Below are 16,839 nucleotides of genomic sequence, written 5' to 3' on the forward strand. Positions count from 1 at the left end.
AAGCAAGCTAGAAAGTGGCAGAGCACTGCACAAAAAAAGAATGGGGCATGTAGTAGAAGGGAAAGATATGGTAGGCAAGGGAGTGTATTGCCACTACCATGTCTTCATTGGTCGGTATAGTGTTCCTTGTAGAACTGGGTCTTCCATTTCTAGGGTGCCAGGGTTATTCTGAAATTAGTAGGTATGTTGTTGGGGAATTTCTGGCCCTTACCCTCTTGCTGTTCTTGAATTCCAGTCTAGAAATATCTTACCACTTGGTGTTGCGTTGTCCCCCTGAGATGTCTCCTCAGCTATTTACTTTGATATCACTTTTCTGTAAATGCTCCTGTTGTAACGGGAGGGGAAAGAATGGATTCCTCTCTGCTCTGCGAGTGGGTGGACATTGTGGGAAGCCTGTACCTTCTCCAAGATTTCCCAAGCATTTATTGCATGTCTAGATTCTGTGTAGAACAAAAAGGACAATTTCTTTTGGTTAACCAAACTATCTGTTTAAAGCTATGAAAACATGATTTCAAAATTATGTAGGAAAATAACCGGTTCAGATAATTGTACTTGATGTGTAGATGGGGAAAATCATCCCGCTGTATTGTCCTATTCGTTATTTTCAGTTATTTACTTGGTATGTCACACACAGATTAAACACTTTTCTAATATAAAAAGTCTTCAGTAGACTACAGGGATACATTTTGTTGCGTATTTGGTTATATGAACAAGCTAGTTCTTCATCAATCATATGCTTTAAAATCTTTTCTTCGTTCAAGAGATTTTGATTTCTGCCTGAACCAATATCTATTTTCTCCTTCTTTCTGAGAGGCTTTTTTTGTGACCAGACATTGCTTAAAGCTTTTTCCAGACTGCACCATGGTCAAAATTCATCATCCTATTCTGTCCATTCCACTTCAGATATGCAAGATTTTCGAACTTTCTGTCCGTTTGGATTGTTTCTTACATGTATACTTTCTACAGTACATTGACCCCTTTTAACATGACATTACGCCACAACATAGGCTTCTCAGTAATCTTTTCTTCCCAATTAGTCTCTTTAAAGTCTGCCATTCATATACTGTTCACCCCTCCCCAAATTCCTTTTGGTATGTTCATGGTTTGCAATTTCTGAAGTTTGGGAATAAGCAACCCCTACTCTACTTCTAGGTTGACCTATGTTAAGACATCTGGATAAAAGTAGCAGTGAATAAAGATATTCAAAGTTGTTGAATGTGGATCGGCCAACTGTTAGACATGTCTGTAGTTGCACTGCCTACAGCCCAGAACAGTGCATTTTAAGAATTACCTCATCCAGTCAGCTAGAAATATCAAGACTATTTCAATAACCAGTTTTCATTTTAAAACCATTGTATTCTTGACCTCTGAGAATTGTTTCGAAATATCTACAAAAACAGAGTAATGCAGTCATGTTCTCTCTTTTTAGTTCATCCATAAACCAAACCAATAACAGCAGCCAGGATTGTGTATCACTACTGCTAGATGTGATTAAATCAGCAGTTAGATTTCAGAAAACTACCTCTGAAGCATGGATTAAGGTAATCTACTATTTGTATGAACTTTAATTGTTGCAAGGAAAACTATGCTTAACCCTTTGCCTTTCTAAGAGTCTTCTTTCACAAAATTCATGTTTTGAGACTTTGTATTGACTGATAGTATGAAAAGATGGAACAATGCATTAGCTTTCAAAGTCAAAAACACTTCTTCAGATGTGCAGAGTGAAATGATTAGAGAAGAAATACCCACTGGGCTGTCTTATCAAAGGGAGTAGGTTTGGAATGGATGCCTTATTTAAAGGACCATAAAGCTACTGGAAGCGGGCAATAACAAAAGTGTTCACTAAAAGTATTCCACATCTTACAGATGGTTGCATTTTAAGAAATCAAATCTTATTCACATTTAAATGGTAATGTTTATATATATATATATAGTGCCTATACACAGGCAAGTGTTTCAAAGCGCTCCAGGAGGGAAGGAACACGGGGGGGAAAAACAGTCACTCAGATCCCTTGAATTTCTGAAACTACAACGGTCTGCGCCCGCAGATCAAGTGAATATTATGCATTTAACAGTTTAGATACAGCAAATAGGCCTTCTGGTGATTCTGCGTTTTATTTTCAAGTGCACATTAAGGGGTGAAGACAAGAAAGAACAGACAGAATGATCTTCAGGCAGGACTATATACAGATCGTGCAAGTGCCGGAGGGCAAGGGAGGGGCAAGGGGCCAAGTGCGCCCAGTCAGTAGAGACTGGTGAAGTGCAGAGAGAGAAGCTCTCAAGGTTTTATTACAAGTGCATTGGGTTGTGGGGCCTTGCGGCAAGTGCAGAAGGACTGGCAGGGGTGCCTGGGACCTGTGAGACTCACCAGGCGGTCATTCAATAAGCTGTGTGGAAGGAGGGAGAGAAGGAAGAGCAGAGAGCTAGGTTAGCAGGGTAGGGTGAGAGAGGAGGAAGAGGAGAAGAGGTAGGTCTTGAGGAATTTCCAGAACTTGAGAATTGCAGGCTCAAGATGGAGGGTGGCAGGGAGGCTGTTCCAGAGGGAGGCACCTGCGAGGAAAGGGATCTCCCTCCAAATCTCTGCTTGGAGAACCGGCTCACTCGCAGAAGTTTGGAGGTAGAAGAGCGTAGGACTCGAGAGGGACAGTATTTAGGGCAGCAACGTTGAAGGTATGTAGGTCCCATGCCCCAGAAAGCCTTGTGGACAATGCAGAGGGACTTTAATTTGATCCTTGTAGCAACGGGGAGCCAGTGAAGGGATTACAGCGCCAGAGAGATGTGGTCCCTGGGCTTGAGGCCAAGGATAAGTCTTGTGGTTCTGTTCTGGATGAGTTGCAGAGGGCGCAGGGCAGAAGCAGGGAGGTTGAGGAAGAGGCTGTTGCTGTAGTCCACCCTGAAGAGAATTAGAGCTCTGAAGACATTGAGCCGCTGAGGGAAAGTGAGAAAAGGTAGAGTGCTTCCAAGGAGGTCTAGTTGATAGTTAGACTTTTTTGAAATATCAGAGGAGCAGGAGAGAGTGAGTGACCTGAGATCCAGAGGTTTTGCTCCAGATGCGCCCAATCCTTTTGTGAAATTAATAACCGTCTGATGGCTATCCTCTTGAAGGGGCAACACCGGGCGCAACTTATTGATGCTATCAAAACTGAATCTGGAGCTCTGCTTTCAGGCACTAAAGCGATTATCGCTTCGTTGAATTCAATCGCCAGCTCTACGGTGAACTGTTTAATTCTGGATTTTCTGGAGGGGCTAAGCCTACCCATCGTATCGGAGGCGGACTTGTCTGCTGAATTCCCCCGATTGAGGAGGGTGAGGGTGCGACTGCAGTGGCGAGATTGGCCAGAGGAAAGGCCACCGGCACAATGGTCTTTGGATTGATCTATATAAGGTATTGGTAGATAAATTGGTCCAGACGCTTACCACCGTCTTTAATGAAGCGAGGGAGATGGGGACCCTACCCGATTCGCTGTTGGTGGCTAATATCTTCCATAAACCTGGCAAGGATCCGAACGAATGTAGTGCATACAAGCCAATATCTCTTATCAATACAGATGCAAAAGTTATGGCCAGCAGCTTAACGTGACAACTAAATCCTGTCCTCCTCAAACTGGTGCACCCGGATCAGACAGGCTTCATCCGAGGTCGGCAATCTTGCGATAATTTGCGACGACTCCTAAATGTGGTTGCTACGGAGGCAGATCAGGATGATTTTCATCTTTCCCTCGATCACAAGAGGGCGTTCCATAAAGTCAATTGGGAATATATGTTTGCAGTGTTGTAGGCTTTCAGCATTGAGGGATACTTCCGATATATGATTGGGCTCCTTTATGGCAATCCTCAGGCATCAGTGGTCACCAATGGTTATACTTCTGTTCCCTTCAGTTTATATTTGAACATGCAACAGGGCTGCCCCTTGTCTCTGCTCCTATATGCCCTGGCCATTGAACCGCTAGCGGCCAGGATCCGACGGGACACGGATCTAGAGGGTATCTACAGAATGGGGATCGAACATAAATCGCATATTCTTATATGCAGATGACAACCTTTTATCTATGGCCAAATGGCGGAGCAACCTCCCCCAGATCCAGTCCGTTTTGCATGACTTTGGTGCAAATGCAGGATATAAAGTCAATTATGACAAGTTGGAGGTGTGCCCGCTATGCATTGACATCCCCTGGGACTCTGAGGGGTAGCCCCATTTAGATTACAAATAAATACCATGCCATAATTTGGAACATTGGTTCATGATAATTATCCTGCAATAATCTCGAAGATTCAGTTGGACTTGCTCAAATGGAATAGTCTACCCCTGTCTCTGCAGGGTAGGATTAACATTGTGAAAATCAATACCCTCCCTAAATTGATGTATTTGCAAAAATGATTCCCTCCCCTATGCACCCAAAGATGAAACGTGAACTTGATAGGCACATTGGGAGAGCTAGATTGAAAGCGGAGTGGTTGTACGCCCCTAAGCAGGAGGTTGTGGCTCTAACGTGGGCCTGCCTCGCGTGCCACATTACCCTGCACCCCATTGTGGGCACCTCACCGCGGTATTGGTCTCAGCTACTGATGAAGACTGGGGTGGACACACAATCGGTGCCGCCTTTTCTCGGTGTCAGAGCGTTTCTTATGACATGCCCGAAAGAGATGGGCCGTGTGTGAAACCTGGCGGTATATTTGCATAATGGATGTATTCGAAGGCGAGGCTCCACTACCATTCGCTGATGCCAGGGTAGTGCTGGGACTGGAGCGAACGGCTTTGCTGGAAGCACAGGGCAGTGATCTCTCTGATCCAAAACCAGACAACTGAGACCTTGTTTGCTCGCAGCCCCTTGAACTGCAAACTAGAACTGGAGATAGGCAAGCTAGAGTTTTCCAAATTGAAAGCCTTCTATCTGCTCAGCATCCCGAATAACATTGGGAGAAATGCGATACTGGCTGAACAATGGGCAGCAGAATTGGACATGCAGCTGGACTGTGGGGATACATACACCTTTTTCTCTCTTGATTAATAAGGTATCTTATATTATGGAAAATAGAGATATTCAGTATATAATCATTCAAAGATGTTATTACACACTGGTCAAGATGACCGCGATGAAATTGATGATCTCCACTGATTGCTGGGGGGATGTGGGCAGCAATGGTTGCTGGGGCATATGTTCTGGTCCTCCCCGGTTGTGCAGAAATGTTATGCATGGCTCAGCAGAACTTGGGTAAAGTCCTGGGTGTGAAACTCTAGGTCTATGCTGTTTGGTGCAGGGGTGGAGGATTGGCATGATGATGGTAATGTGGTTAGGCTGATGCATACATAATCATACGTCCCGTCCCCTTTCCTCCATCCTTCTGGGTGTCCCCCAACATGGCGTCGGTACCAGAACTATTGGCCGCCCCTTTAAATTTAGTTTAGTTTAGTTCACCTCAGTCCCTTTTCTGCTCGGATGGTGTCGGACCTAGTAGCTAGCGCTGAAACTTTTTTAAGCTTTCTGCTTGCTTCCTATTTGTTTTCTCAATTCTTACTTAACTTCCCTTCGGTGCCTCTCCTCCCTCAGTGCATGTCAGCTGCAGGAGGATTAAAGAGATGTGCCTCTTGCAACCACTTGTTCCCACCTCAGACCCAATGCACTCTGTCTTGAGTCTTTGGGGCCCGACCAACGCTGGAATGCATGTTCGACTTGCAGTGATCTCGGTCACAGGTCAGTGAAGAATCTGTTGTCGCTGTTGAGAGGGAGATCTTCCATACTTCTCCTTTGCCCCACCTTAAGGACTTTGTCTCCAGGATCGCTTGTCAAGACAAGGTAGGCCCTCTGTTCAGCATGGCTCCACTGCACAGCGACTATTTCCCCAGGGTTCCCACAGATCAGTTTTCCTCGTATTCAGGTTCTGGCAGGCTCGAGGCCTATAAGGCTACCGGCTTCAAGCCAAGGGGCCGGAGGCTCTACAGGGCGCTCCGGGGAAAGACCTGAGGCTATCCTGGCTACTGGCTCCCAAGCCGAGGGCCTCAGGGGCCCTACCAGGTTGTTCTCGGAAGAGCGATCAGGTTCGTCCTCTTCTTCTACTCCAGGGGGTAAGGGATTGTCGTGTGCCACCGCCAAGAGTCTGTCCTCGGCACGATGACTACCAGCACAGGTGTCTAGGGCGTCCAGCCTACTGGAGCTCGCTCCAAGGTAATGAGTCAGGGCACTTCTACCGGCCATCCGTCTGAGGGCTCAGGCCCTACCAGAGTGATCTGAGGTTGACGCCTCTACTTCGGGTGCAAGACCCAAGCTGTATCCTCTCGTGTCTGAGGCCTCTCTTGGCTCACAGTCTCTGTGCCCTCCCGCCCAGGGCGTGGCCCAAGGCTACAAAATGGTACAGCACGTGGCAGAGACTGCCATGTCGGCAGCCATCTTGGCGCCAGCTCAGGGACTGCCTGTGCTTTCGCTCGTGGAATGGGCTTTGCAGGATGATCCCAGGCCCCTTCCCTCTGGAAGTGGCAGCAGATCTTACGGTGCAGGCTTTTGGTCTCCTCAGGGATACATCTATCCATCACAGCCGTATGGCTACACGCACCAGGTGCCTCAGGTGCGGAGAGGGCCAGCACCTCGGAGGGCTGGGCACCTAGGGACCCGGCCGCTTGTGAGGACCGCTTCTTCGAGCGATTCCTCGTCCTCATGCGTTCCCCTCAGATGTAGGGGCTCCTGGAGGATATTGTGAAGGAGGTCCTCCCGCCTCAGCCCCCTCCTCTGGGTGGTACTCCTGTTTCTACGGGGCTCCTGGTTCCGGTGCCGGTCCCACCACCGGTTCAGGCCCTCCCGGTCATTCTGACCCCTACACCACCTTCTGTACTACCAACGCCTCCCTCTCAACAGCTGTTGGACCTATCTGTGTCTCCAGACCTGGGGGTGACCCTGCTTGCACCTGTGTCCCGGGGCCCTGATTCCCCTCGGTCTTTGAAAGGGGGGGGCGATGACGATGAAAACCAGGACGATGAACCCTCTGCATCGTTAAGGCCTTTCATGAACGCCTTTAGAGCCTGGCAGAGTTCTTGGGGGTCCCTCTGCCCAAGGTATTTATTTTATTTTCGTTTATTTTTACATTTTTCAGTGCACAAAGTCCTCAGGCATCTAGGCACTAGTTACAGAAAGTGCATAGTACATAAGCACATTGTTACAGACTTACAGTGGTATGATTACACAGACTGGCAAAGCCTCACCTCATGTTACATGGGGCTACATCAGGCAGCATGAGAGTCAGATAGGTATGATTACACAAACTGGCAAAGCCTGACCATGTTATGGGGGGCTACATCAGGCCGCATGAGAGTCAGAAGGTATGATTATGTGAGTCGGCAGAACCACACTTCATGTTATGGGGTGGCTAACACAGGTCGGGTGGGAGGAGGGTCTCAAGCCCCTGCATACCACATTGGGGCCTTCTAAGCAAAAGGAAAAAGCTTACAAAGATTACAGAATGCCAAGATTCGATGTTCACACATTAAGCAAGAAACGAAAAAGCTTTCAGGGATTACAGAACACCAAGATTTGATTTCCACAGATGGAGAGCACAGCCTGGCCAAGCCTCAACTCACGATACTTGGGCGGTATCAGGGGGTTAACGGAGGTAAGAATCGAGTCAGGTAGGTAAGGTGAGTGAACGTGTGTAGCAGGAGACAGAGCTCATAGTTCGTAAGGTAGCAGGCGGTAGCATATAGCACATTTGATAAATGTTACGCGGCTCACCTGTGCAGGGTGAGTATCATAATCGGCTAGTACTGGTTGCATAGGCACGCAGGGCTTCCTAGGTGTAAACAGCAAGAGCAAATTGTCAAGAATCCATTGAGGGGAAAAAGGGCAGAGCAACACGCTGAGCCTCCGGAAGCCCTGGACAGGCCCAGACGAACAAAGGGCCTTTGCTGGGGGATTCCGGCAAGCCTTCCGGCTTGATACATAGCAGTTTTTTCATCGGTGTCCCTCCAATCGGATCACAGAAAGTCTGCCATAGATGCCTCAGTGCTTGTATAGCGTTGTTGCAGGCCACATCCCTGCGATCTTGGTGGTCAATGCAGGAACAGGGCAGCCATCTTAGAAGGAGCACATGCTACACGGGCAAAGTATTGAATTCGGGCATCAGCCGCCTCCTGCAAGTGGAGTGCTGTAAGAGGTGCTCAGGTGCTCACTCCTGGTGTCACTGGAGAAATAGGTAGCCCCCCAGGAGTCTGGTGTGCTAGCAGAGGTCTGGGGAAACGCACCACGATCCGGCCTGGCATCCCCCTCCAGAAGGATGTCCTGCAGGTGGCGCCAAAAGGTCTGGGAGAATCCCTGGGCCAAAGGCAAGATGAACAAGAAGTTGGACAGCTGGTTTAGGCTTATGGAAGCCGAGCCAATCCTCCTAGTCTCCCACTCGCAGCCCCATTCATATGTGATGGCTGTGGTGTCCTTGTATTCTAAACCATTGTCTTCCTCCATGGGAGCCTCCTCCAGCTGCTTTTCCAAGGAGGACATAGATAGCCTCTTGGCTGTGGCTAACCAGAAGCTGTGGCGGGCGCTCGCAGAATTTCTGCCCAACCTCCCTTGGGACAAGCTAGCCTCCTTTAGGGCCGGTCTGGCAGATGCCCGGGCCATTGCACAGGATCTTATGGACTCTTCGGTCTCCCATATCGACACAGCCAGCACAGGGCTGTGCCTTGGGGGTTGAGATGAGAAGGACAGCGTGGATGCAGGTCACTAGGTTTTCATATGACGTGCAGGAGCGGATCTTGGATCTGCCATTTGAGGGCATGGACCTTTTTCATTCGTCGACCGATGACGAGTTGACAAAGAAGAAAACCTCCACTCAAACTGCCAAGACCTTGGCCATCCTGACAAACCTGGTCAGAAATCCTTCACTCAGTCCCAGGTCAATACCGAGTTCAAGCCCTGCGCTTTCTCCAGCTTCAAGGGGTGCCGTGACCGCGGTACACAGAGGCTTGACAGGTCGCCCAACCACAACAGGTGGAAGCAGCAGAGGACATTGTGTGGGTTTTCCCGCTCCTCCTCCTCTGCACCTGACTGACGCCAACAAGCAGTGACCTCAAGGTCGGAGAACACAGCTCGCCTGGGCTCTGTTCCAGGACACCTGGAATCGTCTTCAGCAAACCGTGGATCCTATCTGTAGTCTCCACGGGCTTTAGTCTTCCGCTTCCTTTGCCTCTTCCATCCTCGCCTCATCTTCTTTAGACCAGGTCTCCGGTTCTTTTACAGGAGGTCCTTTCGCTCTTGGAGATGCAGGCGATAGAACCGGTTCCTCTTGTAGATAGGGGCTTCGGTTACAATTCCAGGATTTCTGTGGTACCAACAACCAGTCTGCCCTGAGGGTAGTCATTGAAGCATCACTGGAATGCTTCAAGATGATTACTCCTGCGCACATAGCCAAGTCTTTGTGTGCAGGGGACTGGATATGTTCCCTGCACCTCAGATGCATAGCTGCATGTTCCCATCTACCAACTGCATCAGAAGTTTCTGCGGTTCACGATTGTCGTACCACTTTCAGTGCAAGGTGCTGCCCTTCCACCTGAACTCTGCCCCTTGTGTTTTCACGAAGTTAATGAAAGCAGTGCCAGGCCTTCTCCGCTTGGATGGTCATCATCTATACCCTTATTTGGACGACTGGCTGGTGAGGGCGGGGTGTTGCACATCCTTCCATAGATTGACGGATATTTTCATCAGCTGGGGTTCTCCCCTCAACCAGAGGAAGTCCCAGTTGTGCCCATCTCAGGAACTGGCCTTACTAGGAGTGCGATGGAACACTATCGGTCAGTGGGTGTTCCCTATCCCAGAGAGGATTCTGTTCCTTCGTAAGGCTGTGGGGCACTTTCTGGCCAAAACGACCACCTCAGCATGGTGGTTCTAGCACATTCTGGGCCTGATGGCCTCCTGTGTGGCATGCTCGCCTCACGATGAGGCTCCACCTGGCGGCCAATTGGGATCAGGAGACTGGGTCTCAGTCCGACAGGATCCCAGTACCACTGCTCCTACTGCCCGATCTTCGCTGGTGGATGATGGACGGCAATGTTTCAGTGGGAGCCCCCTTCACCAGACCGGATCCTACCCTGGTGGTGATGACGGACTTCTCTCTTTCGGGCTGGGGGGCTACTCTGGAGGGCTATGTGATTCATGGCGCTTGGTTCAGGACGGAACCCCTCTTGCATATCAATCTGCTCGAGCTCAGGGCAGTGGGCCTGGCCCTCAAAGCATTTCTGCCCCTCATCAGGGACCGGTCTGTTCTGGTCAGGACAGACCATTAGACTACAATGTTTTACCTGAACAAGCAGGATGGTACCCGGTCCCCCCTCCTCTGCATGCAGGCAGTATCGATCTGGGAATGGGCCCTGATGGAGGGAGTTTGGATTTCAACAGTCTACCTCCCGGGGGACAGCAATGCAGAAGAGCACCACATGAGCCGCTTGGGATTCAACACCTTGAGTGCGAGTTGCACACCGACTCCTTGTTGCCCCTGTACCAGCAATGGGGGTTCGCAGGACTGGATCTGTTCGCATCCCCCCTGATGGGGTTAGGGGTCTCTGGGAGATGCCTTCCAAATCTGTTGGCACGGCCGCAGGTGTTATGCGTTCCTGCAAACCTCTCTGCTCCAACTGACCCTCGACAGGTTCTGGCCTTCGGTGGGTTGCAGCCTAAACCTGATTGGCCCCCACTGGCCTTCGAGACCCCAGTTTGCGGATCTGCTGCAGTTGTGCTCCCAGGGTCCCATCCACTTTCCGATCTCCAGAAGGGGCTTCCTGATGCAGCAGAGCGGGGCATTGGAACATCCGGACCCGGCCAAACAGGCCCTGGCGGCTTGGTTCCTGACCAACTGAGGCTTCAGCGTGCTCATTTGTTGGACAACAACTGGGACATCGACTTGGTCCCAGTATAAAAGCAAATGGACTAGGTTCTGTCATTAGGCTTGTGACAAGGGTTTGGACCCTGTCCCATGGATGACGTGCTAGCTTTTTCAGCACACCTGACTCGCTGTGGAGTTCAGGTGGATACCTGCTGCACTTATTTGGACAGCATCGGGGCTTAGAAGAATTCTACGGAGCCTGTGTTTTCGGCGACCAACCCGGTGGTTAAGGCCCACGTTAAGGGGTTGTCTAGGCGTTTTCCTCCGGTGCACAGGTTGCATCCGGTCTGAGACCTCAAGGTGGTTCTTGCAGTGTTACAGCGTAAGCCTTTTGAGCCGATGGCCTTGGTGGACATCCACTTGGTGACACTAAAGACAGTGTTAGTGGTGGCTCTCACCTCTGCGTGCAGTGTTTAGTTTATTTATAAAGCGCACCTAACCCTTGTGTTGGTAACTGGGTGCTAAGGCTTGTGACAGTGTTACAAGGTATACATGACAACAGTTGCAAGGTATACATATGAGGTAAAGAGATGAACAGTGCTTGTCGACAATGGGTTACAGGATAGATGATTGCTAAAATATACATATAAGCGCTTAGAATTATCGCCGGCAGTTACAGTTTGGCCAACAATACAATAAATACAGTCATAAAATGTGAAATGTGTTGGGGAGATTAGGTAGGTTTTAGCTGAGAAGGAACAGGATTTACCTGAGCCTAGGAGTTACCTGGAGTCCCTTGATGTTTCTTGTCAACGAACCACTTTTTCACTTTAGCCATGAATGACTAGAAAGAGGGTTCAGCTCTGATAGTGGGAGGGAGAAAGTTTCAACATCTAGCGGCCAACACTGGGAAGCTCGCTCCTTCGTCCGTTTTTAGTTTGTAACTCGGGATATTGAGGCAGTGCGAATACTATGATCTAGTGGGTCTGGATGGTTGATTTCTAGAGAAACATTTGTGAGTGATGACTAGGGTGCGGAGCGAGATTCTGTCACACAGCGGGAGCCAGTGGGAATCCTGTCTATAGGTTGAGATATGGCTAGCCCTGGGAATGTTTAACGCTGATCTCAGTGCATTATTCTGTAGGACTTGCAATCGGTTGAGATGAAGTTCTGTGGAGCCTAAGAAGAGAGTATTGCAGTAGTCCAACTTCGATAAGACTAGTGCCCTGGCTAGTGTAATGAAACTGTTAGGGGACAAATATGGTTTGCAGGTGTTAATCAATTTATTGGTATAAGCTGTTGTTGAGGCAGTGGCATTCACTTGTTTTGTAAGTGAAAAAGTAGATTCCAGATAGACACCTAAAGTTTTGACCTCCTTGGCAACTTTGATAGTATTCCCATCAGTTTTGAAGGACATGTACCGAGTGTCAAGTTTATTTAGCCGTGTCTGGGATCCAATGAAGTGGAAGCGGCTCCTGCGCTGGCGGTGGTTCCTGGCAGTTCCTGCAGTTTGTGTTGTCCAGCAGAGGAAGAGAGCCTCTCGTCGTGGAGGAAGGTTCGAGTTGCTGCAGTGCCCAGGGAAGAAGCCAGCCGCGGTGATGCCGAAACGGATTAAAAGGTATGTTCCTTTAAATCGCGGTCGTGGTGAACGGGTGCCTGGCTATCCGTTCTCTGAGTGCAGGGCACTGGCGATTCGACCAAGGCAGGTCCTGGAAGGCGATTGACGAACTGGTCGGCCCCACCAGCTCAAGGGAAGAAGACTCTTGCAGGTGAAGATCTTCTCAAGTCGTTGGAGAAAAGTGGTGAGGATTTGCAGCAGGGCATCACCGGTGGTTCAGTCGTTGCAGATGTCTTCAGCTTCTCTCCTCTTCGGTTCCTTAGTTCCAGTGGCAACGTCTTGTCCTCCAGTCCTCAGGACCCTGCTTTTATGCAGCAAGACCCCCATTCATACAGCCTAGCTGTCACTCACACAGTGGGGTGGCTCTCCTGGCGGGAGAACCCCCCCAGCCTATCAGGGCAGAGTGCGACTTGGGTTGCGTAGGCAACCCTGTCCAGGGTGCCTATTCCCCCTCCCACACATCCTGTCTACCCCAGACTTAGTGGCGCCGAGAGGAGGGCTTCTTTGCAGAAAGAAGGACAAACAGAGGATCCCCCACCTGGGTTAGGATTATAGAGGAAGACACGAGAAAGAAATATTATCAAAGTTCTGGCAATAAAAACCTGCCGGAGTAAAGTTAGTATTAAAATAAACCAGCAGTATGTTAGAGGCTGTCAGTAAAAGTGGTAGCCTCGAAAAATGGGAAAATCCCATAGGGAAATATTCGCGGTCGAATATTTACGGTAGTAACCACCAGCTAGAAACTTTGGAGAGAGGGACTGTACGGTACCCCCTCGAAAATGAACACTATGGAAAAACTAACCCTTTCCAGTACTTCCATACTAAGATGGGTTGTACTAGTTTTGTTCAAAAGGATTGACTAGTAAAGTCAATGGGGACTTTACATGCCCTGGGAGACAGTAGTCAGTCCCAGGGTAAGGAGTATATGTTTGGGGGTCGCTACGACACCCCTGTGGTACGGCACGAAGGGTGCTGTGTACCACACATGTAAAAAGATGATTCCTATGAGGGTGAGAAAACCCCATAGACCAGAAGCACACAAGACAGCCTAAACACACACTAGCAATCTGTCTAAGAGTGGGGAAAAAAGGTCTCACTCTTAGCAAGAGAAAAAAATAAACCCTTCAAATCCAGCAAAGCTGCTGGGGACTCTATAGGTAAAGGAACTCAGCCATAGAATGAGAATTCTCCCCAACAGTCGCACATGGAGGAGGACTGTGCGTTCTGTAAGAACATGTCCGTCCGGGCACTGAAGGACCGTCATACTCGGCTCACCAACTGGCTCAAGGGGAAGAGCCCAGTAGCAGGTGAGAAGAAGTTAGAGCGGTCTTCTAAGACCTTTGAGGGCGCTCCCGCGACAGGGGCCCAACAAAAGGCATAGCACCGGGAGTCCATGGGCACCGGGAGCGCCGTTGGTTCAGGCTCCTCCGCTGCCAGGCAGGGTGTGATGGAGGGAGAAGCCCCGGTCGATCCCGACGGAGAAAACCAAGTGGGGGGCGGGACGGTGACCCTTCCTCTAAGGTGAAGGCCTCAGACGCTCCCAAGGTCGTGAAGGCCCTGATTCACCCGGCGAAGGCCTCGATTGAAGGAGTCATGTCGGCCCTGGCGAAGCCTGTGGAGGCTACCCCAGCGGAGCCGTCTTCCGGGCCTAGAGTTTCCCTGCCACCCCAGAGGGAATCATCTTTCCAGCCGATCGAGAAGACCCCTGTGAAACCCCGGGACGAGAAAGAGGGGTGGGCACGGTAGCCATAACAAACACGGATACCTCCTCCGAGGATGAGCTGGCTGGCGTCAAAGCTATCCTGGACAAGAAGTTTGAGGCCTACGGGAGGGATCCCAACGAGGCAGACGTCTAGAGCAACGGTGGAGCCAATGAGCCGCGGGCTGTGGAGGAAACTGAGGACCCCGCACCCCAGCCGTCGCTCCTGTCGCAACCGATGCCTACGCCTCAGGACAATTCAGGAGCAATCTTGATGGCTTTTCACACCCTGTGTACGGAGATAAGGACAAGGTTGCCCTTTCCCCCAGCGGACGATCCAGCGGCACCTGGACCGTCGGGGAGCCCACCGAACAAGCGGGGGCGAATCCAGCCTCCCCCTCCTTTCCAGCCTTCACCTCCATCCCCTCCACCGAGGGATGAGACGGGAACGGAGACGGCGAAGACGCGGACAGACGACGACGGTGGTGACGACAGGATGGATCTCCCATCACCCCCTACCCAGGCCTCACCCCCACACCCCCTGACGAAATTGGCTCTTTTCACGCCATGATCGCCAGGGCATCCAAGCTTTTCCAACTGTGCCCCGAAGAGCAGAAGAAGGAAGGTATCCTCTACCAAAGTCGGGAGGCCAAGAGGAAGACCGTCCTCTCAGTCCCGTTACTGGATGACATCGGGGACGAAGGATTGTCCCTGCTGAAGAACCCGTCCATGGCCCCTGCGAAGAGGGACTGGTACGAGAAGAAGTACCGGGTCCCAGATTCCTCTCCTATGTGCCTCAGAGCACAGCTGTCACTAGATTCGGTGGTCTCCGCGCCGGCCAAGAAGAAATCGGCAGGGGCGACGGCGTCAACTTCCACTTCCCCACTGGACGGCGAGGGGAAGAAGCTGGACGCCATGGGACGACGGGTCATCTCGTCGGCAGCGACGACCATCAAGGCGGCCAGCGCCCTCGCGATCGTGGCACGCTACGACAGGGAGCTGTGTTTCAAGATCGCTCCCCTCCTGGACTTCCTCCCAGATGACAAGAGGTCGGAGGCCCTTGAAATCCTGATGGAAGGCGAGGTGGTTTTGGACCACACCATCATGGTGGCCACGGACATCGCCGACACCGGCTTTCGCCAGAAGGGCAACAGCGTTTGCCTGCTCCGGCGCGGTTGGCTCAAGGCCACCGATTTCCATCACGGCGTGCAGACCAGGGTACTGGACATGCCCTTTGACGGTAACAACCTGTTTGGGAATGCGGTGGACGAGTCGCTACAGGCCATCAAAGCAGACACTGAGGCGGCCCGGGCCCTAAGCACTCTTCATCAACGACGGCCGTCCTTTCAGACCTCCGGAGGCAAATCTGAAGGTGCCTCCAAAGGATTCAGCGGCAGTTCATCGTCGTACCGCCAAGCTGCCCGTTCCTCGTCACAGGAAGCTTACAGAGGCCGCAGCAAGACCGGTGGATAACGTTGTCGTCGCCAAGGAGCCCAGGGTGGCAAGGCCTCGGCGAAACAGGATTGAACTGGCCGTGACGCTGGGCCCCCACCTAAGAGCCCCGTTGGGAGGCCGGCTGGCGAACTTCGTCGGCGTGTGGGAGTCCATCTCCACCGACCATTGGATGCTGGATGCCCTGGCCCACGGGCACACTCTGGATTTTCAAAGAAAGTGCCCCCATTTCCCTCCTGTGGCCAGGAAAGAAAACCACGTTCCACAGCTGCTTCTAGAGGTACGAGCCATGCTGAGAAAGGGAGCAATAGAACTCGTCCCAAAGATGCTCCGGGGCTCCGGAGTATGCTCGCAGTACTTCCTTGTCCGAAAGAAGACCACCAGCTGGCGACCCATCCTGGACATTCAGCGCTTCAACAAATTCATCAAATCCCAGAAGTTCCGGATGGTTACCCTTCAGCACATGCTGGGACAGCTGGAGGAAGGTGACTTCCTATCGTCGCTGGACTTGGAGGATGCTTGCTTCCACATCCTCATACACAAAGGACATCGAAAGTTCCTACGTTTCGTGGTACCAGGGCGGCACTACCAGTTCAAGGCCCTGCCCTTCGGGTTGAAGTCGGCTCCAAGGGTCTTTACCAAGTGCCTGGCACCGGTGGCGGTGCGGCTGCGCCTGCAGGGGATCCACGTTTACCCCTACCTGGACGTATGGCTCATCCGAGCAAAGTCAAGAGAACTCACCGTCGACCACACAGCGAAAACCGTCCGCTGCTCACGGAACTGAGATTCTCGATCAACTTTGCGAAGTCCCACTTGGTACCGTCACAGGACGCACTGTTCCTGGGAGCCAGACTCAACACAGTGGCGCAGTTGGCATCACCGTCGGATGAGAGGATGAAGGCCATACTAGGCAAGGGACAATGGCTGTTGACCATGGAAGTGGCCAACGTGAGGTCCATCAAGTCCCTGCTTGGCATGATGTCAGCCTGCATCTGCCTCATGCGCCTGTGCAGGCTGCGGATGCGACCACTGCAGGAGTTCCTCGACGACAGTTGGATGCAAGTGGCGGGGAGCTTCGAAGACAAGATCTCCCTCAACGAGACTTTCCGTCAGGCGATCCAGTGGTGGGGCACCCGCGTGCATCTCGCGGCAGGCATGGACTTCCAGACACCAACACAACAGGAAACGGTGACGACGGACGCCTCCCTAGAGGGATGGAGGGCGCACACCAGAGATCTCCACGCAAGAGGCCTTTGGCTCCTGGAGGAGAGGT

The 16,839-nt window shown here is 51.2% G+C and overlaps 1 protein-coding gene across 5 annotated transcripts in view; it reads left to right on the top strand.

The window, feature by feature from the left end:
- The window catches only part of FANCD2 (FA complementation group D2), a 2,923,540-nt gene that overhangs the window by 824,405 nt on the left and 2,082,296 nt on the right, over window positions 1–16,839 (top strand). For all 5 annotated transcript variants that reach the window (XM_069644087.1, XM_069644091.1, XM_069644090.1 and 2 more), the window contains exon 13: window positions 1,430–1,541. In XM_069644087.1, coding sequence (XP_069500188.1) covers window positions 1,430–1,541 — 112 coding nt within the window. The remainder of the gene's footprint in view (window positions 1–1,429; window positions 1,542–16,839) is intronic.

Source organism: Ambystoma mexicanum, chromosome 2p (genome assembly GCF_040938575.1).
Source record: "Ambystoma mexicanum isolate Mex_15411 chromosome 2p, UKY_AmexF1_1, whole genome shotgun sequence".
NCBI lineage: Eukaryota > Metazoa > Chordata > Amphibia > Caudata > Ambystomatidae > Ambystoma > Ambystoma mexicanum.